This window comes from Engraulis encrasicolus, chromosome 4, assembly GCF_034702125.1.
Source record: "Engraulis encrasicolus isolate BLACKSEA-1 chromosome 4, IST_EnEncr_1.0, whole genome shotgun sequence".
NCBI lineage: Eukaryota > Metazoa > Chordata > Actinopteri > Clupeiformes > Engraulidae > Engraulis > Engraulis encrasicolus.
In genome coordinates, this window is record NC_085860.1 from 56,117,543 (window position 1) to 56,141,674 (window position 24,132).

General features: G+C 46.2%; 1 protein-coding gene across 1 annotated transcript in view; it reads left to right on the top strand.

Moving 5' to 3' along the window:
* Positions 1-11,037: 11,037 nt before the first annotated feature.
* cib2 (calcium and integrin binding family member 2) overlaps positions 11,038-24,132 on the top strand; it is a 42,046-nt gene continuing 28,951 nt past the window's right edge. The window contains exons 1-3 of the mRNA XM_063197906.1: positions 11,038-11,053; positions 11,381-11,387; positions 12,007-12,024. Of these exons, the coding sequence (XP_063053976.1) occupies positions 11,038-11,053; positions 11,381-11,387; positions 12,007-12,024 (41 nt within the window). The remainder of the gene's footprint in view (positions 11,054-11,380; positions 11,388-12,006; positions 12,025-24,132) is intronic.

Below are 24,132 nucleotides of genomic sequence, written 5' to 3' on the forward strand. Positions count from 1 at the left end.
CGTGTTTTTGTGCATTGGGCATCAGTGAGAATTAAACTGTTGGCTGGCGAAACTGTTGGCTACCTTTGTTGTTTTCTTGACCTCATATATCGAAAAAAAGAGAAGGTATCGCGCACCAATGTAGTTTTTTTGAGGTGCTGGCCAATTCTGCATTCAAATACCAAAGAAAAGAAAGAAGACGAGGCACACTGCTCCATGTCTGCTCCACCGTCTGGCGTTCTTCAAACGTCTGACTTTAATAAAAACATGGAGCAGAGGGTGTGGCATCTTCTTTTCTTTGTTTTCTTGACCACATATAAATACTGCATGTGTATATGGAAGGAGTGTATACATCAGGGGCACACACATAATGAGTGTGAATTTGATCAGCTTCGTTGCAAAATGACTTGTTTCCATTTTGGTACATTTTGGGAAATTTACATTTTTGCATTGGGCATTGCATTGCATTTGAAAATGCATTTCATATAGTCTAGTTTTACAAAGTATGTTCTAAAAACAGGGGAAGAAAGGAATCACCGGAGCATCTAACTAGACTAACGTTCAAGAAGACGTGTGAACGTCGAAACGTTAGTCTTGGCGCTTGCCCAATAAAACTAAGTTATTTTCCACATCTGAAGATGCTCCGGTGATTCCTTTCTTCCCCTGCATTTACCAAGTCCTTTCCTGAGACGCACCAGATTGTGAAGTGCAGAAGCGTGGAGGATATCTCTCTTTGCTATGTTCTAAAAACATTTGGATGGTGAGAATTCACACAGAGATGAAAGGACATCTGAGCAGTCATTTCCAATAATAAAAGTCAAAAGTCAAAAGCTGGTGTTTTAAGTCATCAACGCTCTTCATTTATTGTGAGTAGGCTGTCACAGATGCATCAGCGATCATTCAAAATAACTAAGATCTGTTTTTTTTTGTTACAGGATTGTACATTCTTCACACGAAAGGAAATACTTCGGTGAGTAATGCCCCTCATACACACACACACACACACACACACACACACACACACACACACACACACACACACACACACACACACACACACACACACACACACACACACACACACACACACACACACACACACACACACACACACACACACACTTTCACTATCTATACTGTGCATTGTGCAGTAGCAAATAGGGAATATATTGGCTTTGTATTTGCGCTGTTCTGTTCGGTAGACTAGCCTAGCGTGTGGTAGGGAGCCAAACCAGCCTGGCTTTCTTATATCACTCAAGTCCCTCTCTCTCTATCTCTCTCTTTCTCCCGTTCTCTCTTCTCTTCTCTCTCTTCACTCTCTCTCTCTCTCTGTCTCCCGCTCTCTCTTTCTCTCTCCATCTCTCTCTCTTTCTCTCTCTCCTGCTCTCTCTCTGTCTCTCTTTTTCTCTCTGCCCCCCCCTCCTCCCCTCTCTCTCTCTCCATCTCCCACCTCAGTGCCTTCTATTAGCCACATGTCCAGGGCTCGTATATCACACAGGACTTTCTGCCTCCCTCTGCTCGATTCTCTCCCCTGAGCAATTCAGTTCAGTTCAATTCCACTTGTCTTCATCTGCACTGACGCGGCCACGACTCGTTCGGCCCACAATTAACAGCCAACCAGCCTGCCTGCCTGCCTGCCTTCTTGGCAGTGTGTGTGTGTGTGTGTGTGTGTGTGTGTGTGTGTGTGTGTGTGTGTGTGTGTGTGTGTGTGTGTGTGTGTGTGTGTGTGTGTGTGTGTGTGTGTGTGTGTGTGTCTGTGTGTGTGTGTGTGAGAAAGAGTCTGTGTGTGTGTGTGTGTGTGTGTGTGTGTGTGTGTGTGTGTGTGTGTGTGTGTGTGTGTGTGTGTGTGTGTGTGTGTGTGTGTGTGTGTGTGTGTGTGTGTGTGTGTGTGTGTGTGTATGTCTGTGTATGTTTGTGTGTGTGTGTGTACATGTGCCTGTGCGTGTGTGTGTGCACTGTGCAGAGTGACCCAATCAGGTGACTCTATTATTAAAAAAAGCCAATTACATGATGGTCCCCCATATATTGTGGGAGAAAATGGAAGTAGCCATTAAAAGCTTGTTCTTGCTACATGGGTTCATTTTCTGGAGTACTTGATGTCCTCATCGGCCGTATCTGTTATCCTCGCTGAATCAGGAATATAAAGGTGCTTCAATGTGCCTGAATAAGGGTAAAATGTTAGCCTTGTCAACTAGAGCAGTGGTTCTCAACCTTTTTTGAACAAACGCCCCCTTGGCCTCATCACAAGCCTCCCAACGCCCCCTTGACCCCATCATAAAGCGGCGTACACACACAAAGCTAGCTTTTCGCTTGCTCGCCTACTCGCCACTCTTTCATGGAACGTTCGCTGAAAGTTCCCGCGGCTTTAACTGCCAATGAACAGGCGAGAAGTACCGAACTCTGCATTCCAATTGGTTACTCGCTTACTCGCCTCGCTCGAAGATGAAATATTTTCAACTCGGGATCCGCCCACATCGCATCGCTTGTACAGTACTCGCCTACTCGCCTGCTAGTCTCGCTGAAACACATTGACATTGTATTGACTTCATTCGCTGAGCGAGTAACTAGCAGCGACGTGTGTGTACGGCCCTTAAGCCTGACAACACCTCCTTTGTTTAAAAAAAAAATTAAATGGACTAATGCCCCCCAATGGCAACTAAGCACCGCCCCCTCTCAGTTATATCCTTCTCAACGCCCCCTCCTAGAGCTCCCCAACGCCGCCTGGGGGGCTGTACCGCCCCCGTTGACAAACGCTAAACTAAAGGAGCACTAGCAGTGGCAATTGTTTTGTTTGTTTTGGCAGGGTGGTCTAGCACTGCATCCCAAGAGATCATCCAACAGGACCAGGCCCGTAGCCAGCATTGTGGTGGGGGGATCCCCCCCCCCCTTTTATTTGGCTCTCTGCTCCAATGTTTCCCAAATACTACACGAGCACACTAAAATATTTTAATTTAGACATACTTTATTCATTATAAGTTTGTCGCAAGTCTGTTGTTGCTGTCCTTAATTTTTTGTCTGCTGCTCCCCGCTTTTAACATAAATGGACATGAATTGCTTCAAATGAGCTATCTCCCCACATAGTGTCGTCCCAGTGTTGGCTCAGTTACTGCTATCTGACAGTTATTGTCTATGAAATGGCCTTCCAGTCAAAGTGGGATGCAACGTAGTTGGGGGGTTCGAGTGGGGGTGGGGGATGGGAGGGGAGGTTCAAATGAACCCCTCGAACCCCCCCTGCCTACGGGCCTGAGGACACAGGTCAAGTCAAGTCAAGTCAAGTCAAGTGTACTTTATTGTCAAAAATCTATGTAACAGGGTTAGCACAGAAGTTTGAAATTGCGTTTGACCAGTCTCCAATGTGCAGTTCAGTGCGCTATCTGAAATTAATTCAGTAGCCTATGTATGCATACATATTCGTTCTAGCTGCAGAACGAGTTTCTCGTGATCGTGTCCGCGCGGCGAATCGATCATAAAAGTGCTTCACAGAGTCGCGCAACAGCTGCACTCAAGGAGCTTACAGTAAATGCGAAGTAGCGCATTTGGGCAAGGTCGCCAGCCATGGTGCTGAAGTACTCCCGAGCTTGAGAGTGGCTACGGTTTACACGATTCTCGGGCTCAGGAGTACGGGGCTCCAACTGAGAGCGCAGACAGTACCTGCGGCCCGCAGATATGCGCGAGCTCTGAGTGGACACCTCCTGGCACCCGAACCTCCAAAGACCATCACTGCTCCTGACACCTCAAAACTACATGATATTGCCTGAGGTTTTAACCTGGCTCTCCATTTAGCTCTCCTCGTAGCTCCGCCACCTCGCATACAGAGTTGCATCTTGCCACAAGACTAGGCAGGCAGCTGCTTGGGGTGGTGAATAACAGCTAAGATCTTAACGGGGCATTCCACCGGTGGAGACATGAATATGTATTGAAAGTGGGTCATATATGTAGTAGAATAGTAGCATACATTTCTAATTTGGTGCCTTCTTGGCCCGAGAAAAGGCAGAAAATGACTTTTTAGTGCTTGTGGATTTGTGACAACAATCCCCATAATGCATTGCAATGCTCAAGTTCCACAGGCCACACCCAGGCAGCTCTGCCAGTGACTTATTGGAGCCTCAATGCCAGTGATTTCAAAAGCACTGGCATACTGATCAGTGATAAGTCTGTTAGCGCATTAGGTCCAACCCCCTATGGGCGGGGTTGAAAGGGTGGGAAAAGGCTTGTAGCCTCAACAGAAATCCACCTCTCTTACACTTCCTCCTACAATGATGCAAAATGACGATTTTTTACATCATTGTAGGAGGAAGTGTTAAGAGGTGAATACGGATTTCTCCTGTCTCAGGGGGAATTGAGAGAGTGTTGCACGACCATTCAAAAGTATGACTGGGTGTCTAGAAATGGAAAGCCTAATGCAAATGGGTGGAGTGTCCCTTTAAACCACAGTAGTGGTGATTTGTTGTGAATTTTCATTCTTTTGAATTTTCGCTTGGGGCCCCCAATTTACCCTAACATCGCCTCTGCTCGCATACTGGAGTTGCGGAGGTTCACGACCAGGTCCACTCCACACAGGAAGACCTGAGGCGCGGTGAGATTAGGTGAGACTATACTATCTGACACCTCATTTGCCCTGAGTGTCCTTCCTAAGGTGAGGCCGAGGTTATATATCAGACACCTGATTTGCTGATCTGAGTGTGTCCTTCCTTCGGCCTCGTGCCAGACTCCTCACCTACCGTGCGGACCTTACACCACCTGCCACACTCCTGTGTCCGGTTCACGTTGGGTGGCATGCAACGTGCAACGGCGAGACGTGTCTGTTACCCCACCCCTCCCTACAGTGGGGCCCCACAACAACCTGTAGCCTCGGGGCCCCGGGCAATGTTAATAGGGCGAGACGTGTCTGTCACCCCACCCCTCCCTACAGTGCGTCAGAGCCGTGGTGGTGAGGGCATACGGTCAGGGCCGGATTATATGATATGGCTGCAGCCTAGGGGCCCCCACCTGCCAGGGGGCCCCACCACAGGCTAGATATGGCTGCAGCCTAGGGCCCCCACCTACCAGGGGCCACCACAGGCTAGATTTGGCTGCAGCCTAGGGCCCCCACCTGCCAGGGGCCCCACCACAGGCTAGATATGGCTGCAGCCTAGGGGCCCCCACCTGCCAGGGGGCCCCATCACAGGCTAAATATGGCTGCAGCCTAGGGCCCCCACCTGCCAGGGGGCCCCATCACAGGCTAGATATGGCTGCAGCCTAGGGCCCCCCACCCGCCAGGGGGCCCCTGATTGACTGAAGTGAAACAAATGCAGAATTTTGACCCAATACAACATTGAAAAATGTATCTATTGTGTTCAGTACAGTTGGTTGACAAGTTGCCCTCAATTCCTAGCTTGTAATTATGACATTGTCTATGTCATTTTCCTAGAAAATTTGCCATGCAGGGGGCCCCACAACAACCTGTAGCCTCGGGGCCCCGGGCAATGTTAATCCGGCCCTGCATACGGTTTCACCTGCAGTCATGTTTCATTTGGCATATACCCATAGCCAATCGTGTCGATTGTATCTATTCAAACAAACTGCAAGCCTCCGTTGGTCGAGCCTTTCCGCCCAGGGGGGCAGGATTTGGCTGATTAGCTTCGCCGATAGCAAGGCACTTCCTCGTCGCAATTCTCACAAATTTGCTCATTTCCGACGTCACTTTGCTCAAAGAGGGTGGATGCGATTGGTGGGTGCGCGAGTTTAGTGTTGGGCACACATACCTGTACAGGTGTGTGGTTGGGCACCTCCATGCATCCAATGCCCGTCTTCCATATATCTGTCTGGTCGATCGTAAGTCAGTCATTAACGTGGCACGTAATTGGAGTAAACTGTCGGCGGAAACGACTCCATCTTTGAAGCTGAAAAATTCGTTCAATTTTGGCTGAATTCACTAGCCTAGCATTTCCCATTGAAATGACTGGAGGCGGGACTTATTCACTCTCTCCAGTTCTTATAGAGCTCGAAAGTCCCGCCCCTTAATTCTGCATTTCACAGGACCTAAGCTGACCATCTAACAACATGGTAGCGAGTAAATATCTTCCGATCTCAGCCATTACATGCGCTGGGCTACAAATATGCTGTTTAAAGATTATTCATGCAGAAGTATCAATGTTTTGTTCCGAGGCCGTCTGCATGAAAAATGTGAAGAAACACAGCTTTCTAAAAAGTTTAGGGGTTCGTACGAAAAATTAAACAAAAATATCGGAAACAACATATGTGGAGCTCGTGGCACAACTCGAAGGGGGTCGAAATATCATTTTAATATCTCCATTGGATTACATGCTACGATTTTCGGCTAAAAACGCCGTTGAGGTCCCATGAAATCGGGGGAAGTGACGTCACTTTCAAGCTCTATACTACCTCCATGTTTCCACCCCTTACGCCTTTCTGATTGGCTCCCCAGCTCAGGCTCCCTCACTTAGGGCAGTTGCAATCGGGGGGCCCCTGGCAGGTGGGCCCCTACTCTGCAACCGTATCTAGTGTGTTAATCTTCCCCTGGGGGTAGCCTGCTGCTGTGCAGTCTTCACACGCATAAGAAAAGCTCTGGGCTTCAGAGACATTAGGAACAGTCAAGTGAAGTAATCAGATTCAAAGATTCAAAACGTTTTATTGTCTAACATTTAGAAATATAGAAAATTCTTTGAAGGCTTGTGTGTGTGTGTGTGTGTGTGTGTGTGTGTGTGTGTGTGTGTGTGTGTGTGTGTGTGTGTGTGTGTGTGTGTGTGTGTGTGTGTGTGTGTGTGTGTGTCTGATTTGAGAGTTATTTGAGAAATGGATGTTCTGAGTGTGAATAACTATGGGGGTGAATGAGTTCTTGTATATTACTTGTATATTACTTGTATATTACTTGTATATTACTTGTATATTACTTTCCTGGCCAAATACACTCTGAACCTTCTGCCAGATTAAGGAAGCAGCTCAAAACAAGATGGCGTCGGTGGGAAGGATTTAGTAGGAGGATGGAATTGGTCTTCCTTTCCACTGCCTGGATAGACAGATCCTTGACCTCTTTCTGATCCCACACCAAAGTACAAACCCCAACTCCGATGAAGTTGGGACGTTTGGTAAACAGTGAATAAAATCAAAATGCTATCATTTTCAAAACATTCAATCTATTCATTAGATTGAGAATAGTGAAAAGACAACATATTAAGTGTTAAAACCGAGAAAAAATATTGTTTTGGGGGACATATGTACTCATTTCTAATTTGATAAATCCAACACGTCTCAAAAGAGTTGGGACGGGATCAGTGAAATTTAGTAAACATCCAAATAAGATAAAACAACAAAGAAGAACATTTCAAAATGAATTGTACTGACGGACAATATAGGTGTCCATGTATAAGATCATCACAGAGAGGCTGAGTCACTCAGAATTAAAGATGCAAAGGGAATAATTACCATAGTTATTACATACATTTTTGAATTCCCTTTGATTTACCACGATTGAGTGTATATAAGACATATTTTTGTTAATAAAATCATTGTATAGGTTCATGACATCATGAAATATATATTGGCTGTAGTCTAACTCTAGAACTCCAGGAATTAGAGCTATTGAAAATTGACCATATTAAGAATGCTTAATGCATGCAAATGATACAGGGGTGTAACATTCTCCTAAGCACCTGAGCTCACTTGAAATAGACCCAGAAGACATGGGAAACTGTGCTTTGCTTACAGAAGTCAGCAGAAGTTGTCGAAGTCCATTCTTTTTGACAATAATAGAGCATTGCACATCCTGTGCTACAGTGAAAATGGACCATCCAACTTGTGTTAGTGCTAACTTCAAAAGTCAGCCTCCATGATGGCATGCGGGTGCAGTAGTGCATTGGACAAGATGTTCTCACTCATCTGTAGAGTTAAATACAGTGCTGAATGGTATAAATGGGTTTTAAACAGCATGAAAAGCCACTCATGCATTTTATTTTGAAGGGAGATCTTCGATTACTGCCACATAGTAAGGTCAAATTGCATTCTCTACTATGTTTTAACAGTTTGGCTCCATCATAAGGACCAGCAGGTGATAAAATGGTGGGTTTTTGGTCAAGACCTGTCACACTGTAAGCACTACAGAAAGGAAAACATTGCAAAACATGACAAGGAATACACCCACCATTTAAGCTGGTGCAATCATGTCCAAGATAGGAATTAACACTGTTTTTTATATAAAAGCATCTCATCGGCTAATGTATTTAACTGTTAAGTGTTGTCTTTTGTTTTGTTTTTAGTCTTCCTCGACATTTGATGCCATTTATTGTCCCCGTCCCAACTCTTTTGAGACGTGTTGGATTTATCAAATTAGAAATGAGTACATATGTCCCCCAAAACAATATTTTTTCTCGGTTTTAACACTTAATATGTTGTCTTTTCACTATTCTCCATCTAATGAATAGATTGAATGTTTTGGAAATGATAGCATTTTGATTTTATTCACTGTTTACCAAATGTCCCAACTTCATCGGAGTTGGGGTTAGTAAACAAGGTCTATTATGAAATGGTAAGCAATGAAGACAAACCGCACACCGATGAACTCCCATATAAGCCATTTTGAATGTGTGACTGATTAAAAATGGCTTAAATGGGAGTTCATCGGTGTGCGTTTTTTCTTCATTGCTTATGGATTTACGTTTTTGAACCTGCACCCGAAACCAGTCACTGGATGTGCGTGTTTTTTTGATTGGGATACTATTATCAAAGGGTACATGCTCTGCTGCGACGACACACAGCCTGTCAGTATCGAATCGGAGTAGCAACCCCTCCACAGAGAAACAGAACAGGGACATAGTGTAGTGCAGTGCACTGTTCCCACCCACACACACGCACAAGCAAAGCTCCCGAGACGACATTAGGAAGCAGGGAACAGTGGCCTTTATTGGGCTGCCTTGCTGGGCCATTAGGGCCTAACAGATCAACCTGCTAAATTGCCAACAGGCCCTCGGAGGATTTATGCCGCATACGGCTGGCACATCGATTGGAGCTCGGCATCTGCATCCTGCTTCGGAAGGAGAGAAGGAGCGAGGGAGGAAGGAAGGAGATGTAGGGAGGGAGGGGTGGTGGAGAGAAGGAGGGAGGAGAGAAGGAGGGAGGAGAGAAGGAGCTATAGATGGATTTTTTTTGTATATAAACACAATGTTGTGAGGAGGGGCAAGACACTTGCAGCTAACCATGTGAACCAATTTGCTTTGACCGACAGCGGTTTCCAACAATCAGAGGTTTAGTTGTGCGCAGCTAGTTTCACACAGTCAGGAGAAAACAAACAATTAGGACCCATGTATAGGGGGGGTGGAGGAAAGATATAGGGAGGAGTGGAGAAGGGATATAGGGAGAGACGTAGAACGGAGCCAAGTCTCTTGGCGGAAGTACGTAGGATGGTGCGCGAGGCTAGTTATGATGTTGTGGAGTATTTTCAGCAAATACTGAATTGGCCCGCCGGCGACCCTATATGTAGTAAGAGGCTACGGTAGGCGAGCCTATCTGTAGTAAGAGGCTACGGTAGGCGACCCTATATGTAGTAAGAGGCTACGGTAGGCCTAATACTGTGCTGTGGAAAAAGTGCACTGTAGTGTTTTTGTCGTTTTAGAAAGTGAATTCACTGTTTAGGACACAAAAAACATTGCAAACATGCTGCAAACTACAAGGAAAAAAACGTCTGTGGGGGGGGACACTAACTGTAGAATTACTGTTGTATTGCTGCAGTTTCTTCAAAAGGGTTGCTCTTCTTGCCTTGCCTTCATTTCCCCTTGGCCTCCCTTGTAGCAATACGAGGCCCCCTAATAGGGATGCATCGGCACCCGATACTGCTCATTATACTCGTACTCATACTCGTCAAGCACTTGCCGATACCAGGAACGATACTGCTATTACACAAAACAATGCAAAATCTTGTCAGGTTCTGTGGACTTGAAAGCAGCATGGGAAAAAAGTGCCACCTGATACATTTACTAACATTTAAATCTACATGGAAATGGATAATAAAAACATCACAGGTGGAAACAAAACAAGGCCATGCATTTATTTTTATTGTATTTTGGTGGTAAAAGGTATCGGCAAGTGCACACATTAATGTACTCGTACTTGTATCGCTTTTCAAAAAAGTGGTATCTGTGCATCCCTACCCCCTAAGGCATTCGATGTAAGAGAGTAGCAGGAAACAGAGGTGCACCTCGGGCAAAGTGGGGTGCTCAGGACACACACACACACACACACACACACACACACACATACACACACACACACACACACACACACACACACACACACACACAGACACACACACACACACACACACACACACACACACACACACACACACACACACACACACACACACACACACACACACACACACTGTGTTAGTCCTTGGCATTAGTGCTTGGACTATTCCGAGCTTTCACCCTCTTTGCCAGAGAGAGCAAGAGAGAGGGGGGGGTGGAGTGGATTTCATCTGGGCCTGCTACGATTTATTGGCCTGCTTGTTCAACGATGTAATATTTCTTTATTTCCGTCCTTCCCTTTGTATTTCTTTCTTTCTTTCTTTCCTTCTTTCCTTCTTTCTTTCTTTCTTTCTTTCTTTCTTTCTTTCTTTCTTTCTTTCTTTCTTTCTTTCTTTCTTTCTTTCTTTCTTTCTTTCTTTCACCCAACCCTCCATCCATCATCCAACGTTCTTTCATCCATCCATTGATTCACTCATCCTTCCTTCCTTCCTTCCATCCACACCTCGTTCCTTCCCTCCTTTCTCTTTGTCTTCTTCTCTTCTTTCTTCCTCCCTTCCTCCCTCTCTCCCATCCTTCTGTGTCCTCTTCCCTAGTGGCCGTGTCATAATCCTGTCATGGAACAGGGCTCTGTGGCTCTGTATAGTCTCTGTGCCTGTGTCCTCCTCCTCCTCCTCCTCCTCCTCCTCCTCCTTCTTCCTCATGGAACAGGGATCTGTGGCTCTGTATAGTCTCTGTGCCTGTGTCCTCCTCCTCCTCCTCCTCCTCCCTAATGGATCAGGGATCTGTGGCTCTGTATAGTCTCTGTGCCTGTGTCATAATGCTGTCGCTGGAGAGTAGGGTCGGGTGGTGTAGCTGTCTATCTGCGTATCTATCTGCATCTGTGTGACTGTGTTGACTCTCTGTGGTTGTGTGACTGTGTATCCGTGTGGCATGTGGACCTGTGTCTGTATCTGTGTGGCTGTCTATCTGTGTGTCTGTGTGGATGTGTGTATATGTGTATCTGTGTACCTGTGTATGTGTATATCTATATGGCTGTAGTATCTGTGTGTCTGTGTCTACAGTATGTGGCTGTGTGGGTGTGTATGTGTGTATATATGTGTATACAGTATGTGTGTATGTCTATATGTGTATCTGTGTAAGTGTGTATGTGTGTATCTTAGCGGCTCTGTATATGTATCTGTGTGCCTGTGTATTTGTGTATCTCTGTATGTGTGTTTCTGTGTACTGTGTGTGTGTGCATATGTGTATGTGTGTGTGCAGTATGTGCATCTGTACATGTATACCTATGTGTGTATCCGTGTATCTGTGTATGTGTGTGTATCAACTGTATGTACTGTATGTGTGTTTCTGTGTGGCTCTGTATCTCTCTGTGGCTGCATACAGTATATGTGTGGCTGTGCATCTCTCTGTGGCTGCATACAGTATATGTGTGGCTGTGCATCTCTCTGTGGCTGCATATATGTGTGGCTGTGCATCTCTCAGGATCTGTGTGATTGCGTAGCTCTCTGTGGTTGTGTGACTGTGGCTGTGTATCTGTATCTGTATGTCTGTGTGTCTGAGTGGATGTGTGGTATGTGTGTAGTATGTGCATCTGTGTACAGTATGTGTGTATCTGTTTGGCTCTGTGTCTGTGTATCTATGTTGCTGTGTGGACGTGGATGTGTGTGTGTGTGTGTGCATCTGTGTGGCTCTGTGTCTGTTTACTTTTGTGCCTATGTGACTGTATTTGTGCATCTGTGTGCCTGTGTGACTGTGTATTTGTGTATCTGTGTATGTGTGTGTGCAGTTGTGTTCGTGTCATTCTGTATATGTTTTTGTGTGTGTACGGTATCCATGTATCGCTGTATGTGTGTGTATCTACGTAGGTGTGTATCTACATGTTGGCTATACTGTATGTGTGTATCCATGTGTGAATAAATTCACTATATCACCTTAACAATTTCACTGTATTACCTTATCAAATTGACCTGAAAGAACACACACAGAAACAGAGGTAGCATTTAAAATCTGTGAGCAGATTTTATTGTTTAGCGGCCGGAGGAGTTACTGCGTGGAGACATGAAGTATTCCACCCAGCAAGTCCTGAAGTGTATACAAAAGGCAAGCCTATTTAAACATTTCCCAGCCCCACAGTCCATGACATGATCTAACAAGTAAATACTAACGTCATCTTTCCTATCATGCATATGTAGAACTATATATGAGAGACAGATATGGTCTGTCTCTCCTCTGTTCCGTAATGGCGTCGTTCTGTGATGTATAGCTTCCACGTAGCCTAAACATCCAAGGTCATAGTTCAGCGAAGTGGTAACCCATCCAGGACAACCTAGACAGAGATGTTTTCTCGTGGTACAGAGATGTCACATAACTCACAGCAAGAGCTCACAGAACAGAAAGCTTATATTTTCAATAATACATACAGAGAATTTCTTAACACCATGTACCTGTGTATGTGTGTGTATCGACGTATGTAGGTGTGTATCTGTGTGGCTGTGTACATATCTCTCTGTGGCCGTGTGGCTGGCAGGCAGTGAGCCGTGTAATTGGCTGGGCCTCCAACATGACATTGCTTCTGCTACAAGCCGCTTTGTTGCTGCAGAAAAGCAAACAGACACTCACAAGTGCATACTCACAACACACACACACACACCTTCCGAGCCTTGACTGTTTCCCTCCCTCCCTCTCTCTCTTCTCTCCCTTTCTCTCTTCTCTCTCTGTCTCTCTCCTCTCTCTCTCTCTCTCTCTCTCTCTCTCTCTCTCTCTCTGCACCACTGTCCCTCATTTCCCTGTCTAAATCACAACCTCCTCTACTCCCACTCCTCCTTTCCCTCCATCTCCTCCTCCTCCTCCTCCACCATCTCTGCTGCCTCCTGTCCTCTTCCCCCACCTCATCTACTCCTCTTTTCCTCCTCCTCCTCTCCTTTTCACCGTACTTTTCCTCCTTCTTTACCGCCTCCTCTTCACTGTAATCCTGCTCTACCCCTCCTCTCCACCTCCTCTTTTTCACTATGGTCCTCGTCCTCCTCCTCCACCTCCTCCTCTTCCTCCTCCTCTGTCCCTCATTTCCCTCTCTGAATCACTGCCGCAACCCCTCCTCTCCTCCTCTATCTATTTTCTCCACTTCTTCTCTTTACCTCGATCTTTCTTCTCCACCTCTCTTCTTCTTCTCCTCCTCCTCCTCCTTCTCTTCTTCATCTCCTCCTCCTCCTCCCTCTCCTCTACAACTCGTTTCCTCCTCCTCCTCCTCCTCTCTCCTCCTCCTCCTCCCTCTCTTCTGCAACTCATCTCCTCCTCTTCCTCCTTCTCTTCTCCTCCTCCTCCTCCCTCTCCTCTACAACTCATCTCCTCCTCCTCCCCCTTCTCTTCTTCCTCCCTCTCCTCTGCAACTCATCTCCTCCTCCTCTTCCTCCTTCTCTTCTCCTCCTCCTCCTCCCTCTCCTCTACAACTCATCTCCTCCTCCTCCTCCTTCTCTTCTTCATCTCCTCCTCCTCCTCCCTCTCCTCTACAACTCGTTTCCTCCTCCTCCTCCTCCTCCTCCTCCTCCCTCTCCTCTACAACTCATCTCCTCCTCCTCCTCCTCCTCCTCCTCCTCCCTCTCCTCTACAACTCGTTTCCTCCTCCTCCTCCTCCTCCTCCTCCTCCTCCTGCCCCTCATTGCTCTTCAGGGGTTCCCAAACTTTTCCAAATTGTGGACCACTTGAAATTTTCACAAATGTTGCGGGCCCACCTCAGGCCCAATAAAGAATAAAACTGAAATATATAGTCAACAAGCAACACACTCAGAAATATTATTTTGATTTTTAGAAAATTATTTCAAGGCCCACTTGGAATACCCTCAGGGCCCACCAGTGGGCCCTGGCCCACAGTTTGAAAATCACTGCCCTATCTGAATCACAGTCAGCTCCAATTCCACCTCCTTGTTTCTCCCTCTCCTCCACCTCCTCTTCTCCCCTCCACTTCCACCTCTCCTCCTCTTTCACCTTGTCTCCCCTCCTCCACTTCCACCTCCTTTTCTCTCACCTTCTCTTCTCCGTAGCTACCTCCGCTTCTCTCCTCCATCCTCCAACTTCTTTGTGCTCCACCATTCTTCTCTCTCAGACCTCCTTTCTCTCTCTCTCTCTCTCTCTCTCTCCACTTCTTCCTCTCCACTCCTCCACTACTCCCCACACGACCCTTTACCCACATCACCTCCTTTGCCTTTCCTCCTGCTCCTCCTCCACTTGACCCCCTCCTCTCCTCCATCTCCCCTCTGCTCTCCTACGGCAGTCACTTGGCCCGTGCCATGACTGTGCCGTCTTCAGAGAGCAAGAGCACCTCCTCCTCTACTTCTTCTTCCTCCTCCTCCTCTTCCTCCTCCTCCACTTCTCACTTCCTCCACTTCCTCTTCCTCCTCCTCCACTTCCTCATCCTCCTCCTCCACTTCCTCATCCTCCTCCTCCACTTCTTCTTCCTCCTCCTCCTCTTCTTCTTCCGTCTCCACTTCCTCTTCCTCCTCCACCTCCTCTACCACCACCTCTTCCACCACCACCTCTTCTCACTTCCTCCACTTCCTCTTCCTCCTCCTCCTCTTCCTCTTCTCTCCTCCTCCACTTCCTCTTCCTCCTCCACCTCTTCCACCACCACTCCACCTCCTCCTCCACCTCTTCTCTCCTCCTCCACTTCCTCTTCCTCCTCCTCTCTTCTCCACCACCACCTCCTCTCTTCTCCTTCACCACCCCTTCTCCACTTGGCCGGTGCCCTGGCTGTGTCGTCCTCTGGGAGCAGGAGAGCAGGGATCCATCAGGGTGAACAATGGCCGCCGGGGCTAAAACTACAGCCAATCGCTCAGTTCGCCTGCCAGCCCTGACAAGGAGCGGTGGCAAGGCTCCAGGAATGCAAATCACACAAGGGCGATCTCTCTCTCTTTCTTGCTCTCTCTCTCTCTCTTTCTCTCTCTCTCTCTCTCTCTCTCTCTCTCTCTCTCTCTCTCTCTCTCTCTCTCTCCTTTTTCTCTTTATGTTTGTTTGTGTGTGTGTGTGTGTGTGTGTGTGTGTGTGTGTGTGTGTGTGTGTGTGTGTGTGTGTGTGTGTGTGTGTGTGTGTGTGTGTGAGAGAGAGAGAGAGAGAGACAGACGGAGAGGAGAGAGAGATGGAGAAAGAGACAGAGAGAGAGAAAAAACACACACACACACACACACACACACACACACACACACACACACACACACACACACACACACACACACACACACACACACACACACACACACACACAGAGTTACACACAGAGTTTGACCTTGCTCCCTGCCTGGTTCCTCCTCTCCTCCTCCACTGAGTCGGGGGTGTACGGTAGCATGAGTCAGCCCGTGTTGTTGCTCTTTTCCTCTGACTGATGGAAACCACAATTGGGCAAATCCTCAGTTACGTAACGTAAACTCCCTGAAGGGGGCACTTTGCAGAGCAGAGCCCAGTGCATAATGAGCATGCTGCCTTCCTTCTGCTTTGAAGCTGCTTTGAAGATGACGTAAAAATGCACCCACTATTGATAGCTTTAAATCTAGACTCAAGACAAAACTGTTCTCAGATGTTTTCCCCTAGCTAAAAATCACATATCATTCTTATTTTTTTGTTATTATTTTTATTTTTATGTTTATTTTATTTTATTTTTTATTTTATTATTATTTTTACCTTATGTTTTATCTTAATGTTTTAAATGTTTTTTTACTCTAATTTATTTCCTTCTTTCTTCCCTGTTACATTGAGTTGCACCTGTGTATGAAATGCGCCATATAAATAAACTTGCCTTGCCTTGCCTTGCCTTGAAGTCTTGTTCCAGCCTCCCTCCCAGCCTCCTATCGCTAAATAACACATACAGTACTACGGATGCGGTACAGTATGGTAGCTGTGGCAGTGTGGCGTGTACTCACTGCTGCTGTTAGACTCATTGCAGGCAGGGGAATGAACTGCTGGCAGTGACGGTGTTATCCACTTGGGGGCCCTAGGCTGCTATCCACTTGGGGGCCCTAGGCTGCTATCCACTTGGGGGCCCTAGGCTGCTATCCACTTGGGGGCCCTAGGCTGCTATCCACTTGGGGGCCCTAGGCTGCTATCCACTTGGGGGCCCTAGGCAAAGCTATCCACTTGGGGGCCCTAGGCAAAGCTATCCAATTGGGGGCCCTAGGCAAAGCAGGAAGAGCTGACGAGCTTGGTTGCAAAATGACCCTATATCGATTTTGGAACATTTTTGGGACATTGACCCTATAACCCTATTTTTGGGAAATTGACATGTTTGTTGAGCATTGCGTTGGGCATTGCATTGCAACATGTGTTTTATACAGGATTAAAAGTAGGCCTATGTTCTAAAAATATTTGAATGGCAAGAATTCACACATAGATAAAATGAAATGCCAAATTTAAAAAGTGGTGTGTAAGTCATTTCACAATGAAACTCCCCATACAGTATAGACATGGGGCCTTCTTGAATTGTTTTTGCTGGCGTTTGAAAAAATAAAAAAGGTCGCACCATGCATAGGTTTCTTTATGAACACTGAGGAAGGCAGAACGCAGAAACGCGTCTGTGTAATAAAGAAACCTATGCATGGTGCGACCTTTTTTCATTTTTCAGTTTTACAATATTTTGGTCAGCACCCTTAAAAGGAAGAGAAAAACTGTTGGGTGACGCCTGCTCCAACCCTTATGAACTTTTGCTGGCATTTACCATGGCAGGGCTGACTGCGGGGGGGCGGGGGGGGGGGGGGGGGGGGGGGGGGGGGGCGCTAGAGTCGACAGTTTTGGTGGGGGCCCTAGGCAATTGCTGAGTACAGCATGCCTATTGGTAAAACCGACTCTGGTTGTTGGTGTGTGTGTGTGTGTGTGTGTGTGTGTGTGTGTGTGTGTGTGTGTGTGTGTGTGTGTGTGTGTGTGTGTGTGTGTGTGTGTGTGTGTTTGTGCGTGTATGTGTATGTGTATGTGTATGTGTATGTGTATGTGTATGTGTATGTGTATGTGTATGTGTATGTGTATGTGTATGTGTTTGTGCCTGTGCCTGTGCCTGTGCCTGCGAACGTGTGTGTGGGTGTGTGTGTGTGTGTGTGTGTGTGTGTGTGTTTGTCTGTGTATGTCTATGACACATTCATTTCCGTAGGTGGAGAAATATGTGCTTAGTGATTCGTATTATTTTACCCGTTAATACAGCGCAATCATCTCTTTTTTTTATGAAGGTGCCTTAGTTTATCTAATCTTTGCCTGTGCTGCTCTCCTTAATGGAGTTACCCCTCGTAAAAATGTGGCCGGGGCTGTTTCAGCGCATCACCCCTGTATTCCAGCCAGGAGGTCAAAGCCATAAACAATTAGTTTATCTCTGCTTTCATGAAAAAAGGCATCCATAAGCACAGTAATATGCATGCTACGCGTACAATCAGGGAAGCCGACAGGGGGGTGGACCGGGGGGCAGAATTGGGTCCTCATTACGTTGTATACAGCAGTGGTTCTCAACCTCTTTTGAAGAACACCCCCCCCCCACCAGCCTCCCAACGCCCCCTTAACATCGTCGTAAGACTGACAACGCCCCCCATTATTATTAAAACATTAAATAGATTAATGACCCCCAATGGCAACTAGCTGCAGACAGCTGTATCCTTCTCAACGCCCCCCTAGAGCTCCTCAACGCCACCTGGGGGGCTGTACCAGAGAGAGTAGAGAGAGAGAGAGGTTCCGTTGGTCCATTGTTTCCGGGTTCTATTATTGCAAGGGGGAGGGGGGGAATCCCCCTTTAGGCAGACCTAAGGACTGTTCTATTCAATGCTAGTATTATGACACGCCCCTTTAGGCAGACCGGAACCTGTTCACGTTAGGTGTCCATAGAAACCTGTTATGTTGGCATATCTCTATACTTAAAGAATCTGTACCGCCCCGTTGAGAAACACTAGTATACAGTATTGGGTGGAGGCACCCTTTCAGATGACTTGGTAACACTTTATAATAATGGATGCAAAAAAGCATTATAAAGACTGAATAAATAATTAACTATTGATGAACAAAACATTAACAAATGTTTGTAAATGACTAGGAAATGTTAACAAATGTTTGTAAATGACTAGGAAATGTTACGTTAACATCTTATAGTTATCAAACATTTAAAATTGCTTGTAAATGAATAAAATACCCTGTTATAAGGTATGTAAAATCTTATATTATTTGTAGATATTTTATAAAACATTAATAAATCTTAGTTAATGATAAAAAAACATGTGTTAATGTTTCTTTCACCATTAGTAAATCATTTACTAAGTCTTTACTAAGCAGACATTATTATAAAGTGTTACCGATGACTTTGCCTGGACACAGCTGTCAACAGCCTTGCGCACAGTATGGACAGCAGATAGTGGCAGCCGTGGTGTAATGGTTAGGTTAGGGCTTTGGACTGTAGATCACAGGGTTGCAGGTTCAAGCCCCACCCTTACCAATCCCTTCCTCCCTCCTCCGGACCGTGGCTGAAGTGCCCTTGAGCAAGGCACCTAACCCCACACTGCTCCAGGGACTGTAACCAATACCCTGTAATATCTGTAAGTCACTTTGGATAAAAGTGTCAGCTAAGTGTAATGTAATATAAACAGAGCGGGAGAGAGGGTGGTGCCGTGCCAGGCTATACATTAGCATGAAGGCTGTAATAACATGCCAACACGTCTAAGTCAAGTAAGGACAGGACTAATTGAAGCCGCTACGCCACTGAGGGCTTCAATTGCTTGTTATTGGATAAATTGTCCCATTTTTTTCACCCCACTTGTGAGAAATTGATGCATGAATGGCTCTCTGGCCCTGAAGGGAGAAAAAAACGAAGAAGAATGATTCGGTTTTATAGGCTGTAGATGGATTGTTTTTGCACTCATTACTGCCAAAGGGGAGTGAGTGGGGGTGGGTGGGTGGATGGGTATATGGGTGGTGCTGAGTGGGTAGGTGGGGGGAGGAGGAGGAAACAGTACAGGCCGCTGGTGCGTTGCACTGGGTAGATGAAAAATTAAAAACGGCCAATGAAACTCTGACACATTTGCCTGCTCAGCAGGTTCGGCGCGTACGGTACAGTCAGTCGGGCAACGGTAATGTCATGGCCATAAAGTTATGTCATCATTTCATCTCCCGCCTGCGCCACGTTTGACCTCACGCTCCAGTTCTTGGGGAAGCAGGCTAATGGATATAAATGGCCTTTGTGTGCCCCTGAAATACTGGTGATCTAGCGAAAGCAAAGCACTATCTTGGCCTCACAGGGCATGAGAAGGTAGGAGTGTAAAATCGTCTGTTTCCACTTGTTCGATGGCCAACCTTTTACAAAGCAGTGTGCACAGCTTAAGAAGCTAGAGTGTAAAATCAGCCTGATCATCACCTCACTGAATTCTGAGAAATGGATTTGATGTAATCGCGTACGTAATCAAACTGTATTTTATGTTTTATTCATTTTGCACGTTTTTTTTCCTGCCGAGACTCCTTTTTCTATGTTTGTGTATAGAAACACTCAGCCACAGCAGGCACTGTTTAATGCAGGGGTGTCAAACTCAAATTGGCTGAGGGCCAAAATCAAAATCTGGAACGAAGTTGCGGGCCGAACTCAACATTTATTTTTGAAAATGGACTAAAATTGTGCGTACATGCACTTCATACTCATAGTTAAATTTCACACACACTCTTTCCCACCATGTATGGTGGATCAAATGTGTCTGCACATCCTGTGACACACCAGATTCCATGTTCAAGTCTTGTTACGCTATACATTAATGGTGCTTGTGGGCCAACTGTAATACAGATTTGAAATGATCTCGCGGGTCAAATAAAATGGCTCCGCCGGCCCCCGAGCCTGAGTTTGACATCCCTGGCAATCATCTGCAACCGAAGCCTGCGGGCCATGGCCCCATTGTCCCCACAGAGTGGTCCCCTGGAGATGACTTTTACTGGAAGCATCTCGCACCCCCCTCATTTCTCTCTCTCTCGCTCTCTCTCTCTCTCTCAAACACAAACACACACACACACACACACACACACACACACACACACACACACACACACACACACACACACACACACACACACACACACACACACACACACACACACACACGCACACGCACACAGAGGCATGTTCTTATTGCTTTGCATTGCTCACCAGTGTTCCACCTGTGGTGTCAGTTTTCCCAGTCTCGCCCTGTAACCGTAACAACCGTCATCATGGAACCTGATCACCAAGCTAACGGTAACACTGCGGGCGGCCACTCAGCAGTCACCGGCGTCACAGCAGCTAAAGCAAAACCGCCCACCTGCTATATGACCTGATGACACTTTCCTGCTCAGGGGTGCATTTCTCAAAACCATAGTTGATATCAATGTTAGCTACTTTGTTAGTTGCAATGCAATTTCCCATTGGCAACTACCCAAGTTGCTAAACGGCTAGCAACTATCGTTTCGAGGAATGCACCCCTGCTCAGGCCTGTCACAACCAGGCAAGCAAACTGGGCAATTGACTAGGGCCAGAGATGGTTTAGGTAGGAGGAGACGGAACAGTTGCCGCCATCTTGTTGACGCCTTCGGGGTGCTATTTCGCGATTAGTGAGACCAGATCTAAGAGTCAATGGGAAAAATGAATGGAGAGACTGAGTATAGGATGGAGGGAACCCAACAGTTGTGAAAACCATATGGTTGAAACTGATCAATCTAGGCTACTTGGTTGTGTCATACGAGTCAAAATAAAGCTTTTTAAGCCACTTTTCTCACATTTTTTTTTACAGAGCGCAGGCGCAGTAGTTTCGTAACGGCACGAGAGCAACGGCTTTTCACAACTGAGCATGCGCAACATTTCGCGTGCGCCGATGCAGCCAGATGATTGGATCACTGGCAACGCAGCTCAGCAGGCACATTGGCTCTTGTTACCAGAAAGGCGGGAAGGCGCCATATTTGCGTTACGAATCTTCACCGTTAATTTCTATGGACGCTTACACCAGCTGTCATGTCTCCTCCTACCTAAACCGTCTCTGCTAGGGCCTTCAAGTGTAGTGATGGGTACGCTCACCTTCTGTAGTGAAACAAAAGACTTTTGGGTGCGAAAAAAAAGAAAAAGATTGCAAACTTAAAATGGAGGAAAAACTGTACTCACGATCTCAATCTCATTATTCATTTTGCCACCATGTCCAAAAGTAGACAGGTTTCCGCCCTGAAGCCCTCATCAATTGCCTAGGGCCCCACAGCTGAAAGGGGGACACTGGTAATGGCTGGTGGATACCGAATGTATTTGGGTCAAAGACGTCCAACATGTCCTTCAGTGCAACGGATACTTTTGCTTACTGTAAAAAAAAAAGAGTTTTTTTTTATTATTATTATTTGGCTTGGCTTTCATGCATTCACAAAAAAAAAATGAAATGTCATGTCTTTCACAGTCACAGTAAGCAAAAGCATCTGTTAGCACTGAAGGACAATGTCATGTTGGACGTCTTTGACCCACTTGTATTCAATGACAACTTCTTGAGTGAGGTAAAACCTCCCTGAATTCAATCACCCAAAAAGTGCAATGACACGGCTATCAAAATCTCTCTTGTGCGCACCCCTCTCCCCCCATATTCTGAAGAGAAAAAGGGGCCCCAAATAGCTTGAGAAGGCCCTGTTCCGGCTGCCGTTGTCATGGAGATGAGACCTCTAGAAACAGGTACAGGTGTACTGTATGTTGCATGACATGGCGTTGCTATAGTGACATGGAGCCTTCACTTTGCTGTTCATCTCGCTCCCTCCTTCTTTCCCTATTCTCCTCTCTCTCTCTCACTCTCTCTCTCTCTCTCTCTCTCTCTCTCTCTCTCTCTCTCTCTCTCTCTCTCTCTTTCTCTCCATCTCTTCCTCCTCCCTCCCCTCTCTCTCTCCACCTGGCCACACTCCATCTCTCCTTCAGTGCTGCATTCTGGAGGGACATAAATAAAGCAAATCGCTGCTTTCTATTCTAATGGGATTGACATATTGGTCTTGGGTTTCAGGATATGCTGCTAATCGGCGTTGTTTGCAGATCGAGTGACTACTTTAAGAAATGAAAAGCAGATACAGGGACCAAGGGGGGAGGCCGGGATTAGGTTACAGTGCAATGGTCCATTTAGGCTAATGCAGCCGCCCAACGCTGCGCTCTGATTCGCCGTCGGGCTTCCCCAACAGTCCCGAGTCAGAGGCAGGAAGCTGCCCTTATAAGGGTATTCAGCATGCATGAGAAATAACCGCCCACACATCAGGACAACTTACTCACTCTTAGTTTTTTTTAAACTTATTTTTTAGAAATATATTTAGCAGCGATTCTGTAAGTGATGTTTTCTGTCACCAGGATATTATGTGAGTGCACAGTTCATTGAGTCATCATTTCTACATCAAAAGGAAGAATGAACACCCCCCTTTCCTGAAATATATACTTTTTTGGTGATTAGTGAGGGGCTATTTTAAAACATTGAGTGTTCCACAAAAACAATCTGCAGTAAAGTCCTGTGTGTGTGTTTTTGGCGAGTGAGTCAGTCGGGGGGCAGCCTGTACCGGTAATGCTAAACACTGTGTGTTCAGAAAATTGACTTACAAGGCAGGCTGACGAGATTTTACTGCCAGCAGCATTTATCTGTGATCATGCCTGTGTGTGTGTGTGTGTGTATGCGTGCGTGCGTGCGTGCATGCATGTGTGTGTGTGTGTGCATTTTTATGGGGCTGCTTTGCTGAGCTGGAATTGGCAGATAGCCCGCTCTGAATGTTATAGACACACACACACACACACACACACACACACACACACACACACACACACACACACACACACACACACACACACACACACACACACACACACACACACACACACACACACACACACACACACACACACAATAAAACAGGGTCAGCCATGAAATAATAAAATATGGCCACAATTTTAAGTCATCCTCGCTTGCTTACATAATTTACATCCTTGTGACAGTTTGAACGATGGTGACAATCAGTTTTGATCATGTTCTTATTGATAACATTACTGATAACAAATCTTTGGTATACATTGAATTGAAGTACCTATGAATAGTGAGTGGTTAGATGGTTTGTTGATCAGTTCCGTACTGGTTAATGTGCACTTGTCAGCGGTGACTGATGTTGCATTATTGGATTTCCTCTCTCTAAGCCAATGATTCTCAAAGTGTGGTCCGGGGACCACTAATGGTCGGCAACAGAGCTCAGGTGGTCTGTGTGAGGGGAATTCTACATCTCCAAGACAAGCCTGCAGTAGGCTATATTTGCAGCATAATTTAGGTCTTATATTCACCACAATAATGCATCGAAAATTAGCAGTGTCAAATTAGCACCCGTCAACTGTCAATTCAGTAGACAGGTGGTCCCTGAACCTTTTTGACTGAACAAAGTGGTCCTCGGTCTGAAAATGTTTGAGAAACACTGCTCTAAACCAATGACAGCTGCCTGATGTGTTTACTTCCTCCGTGGTTAACCCCCTAAATTCCGGATGATATACGACAATACCGGTGAAAGGTTTACTAGCGCCTGTGACATGTGACAGAACCAAAAGCAAACATGCGCAGATGCAATCTCTCTCTCTCTCTCTCTCTCTCTCTCTCTCTCTCTCTCTCTCTCTCTCTCTCCGCATACATGCATACATGTACACATGTGCACATACAAGTACTTGTGTGTACTGTATATATATATATATGAGTTCTTTTTCTTCGCTACATGTAGCATGCGAGCCTAAACAAACAGCCGACAGAGAGCTATGGCAAAGCACACGCCCACGCACACACCTGCACGGACACAGACACACACACATTCAGAGAGGGTGAGAGAGGGAGAGAGAGATAGAGAGAGACAGATTGCAGAAAACAAACCAACAGAGAGAGCATGGTAGTTAAGTGAGATTTTATTTGTGCTGTGACTGACGTTT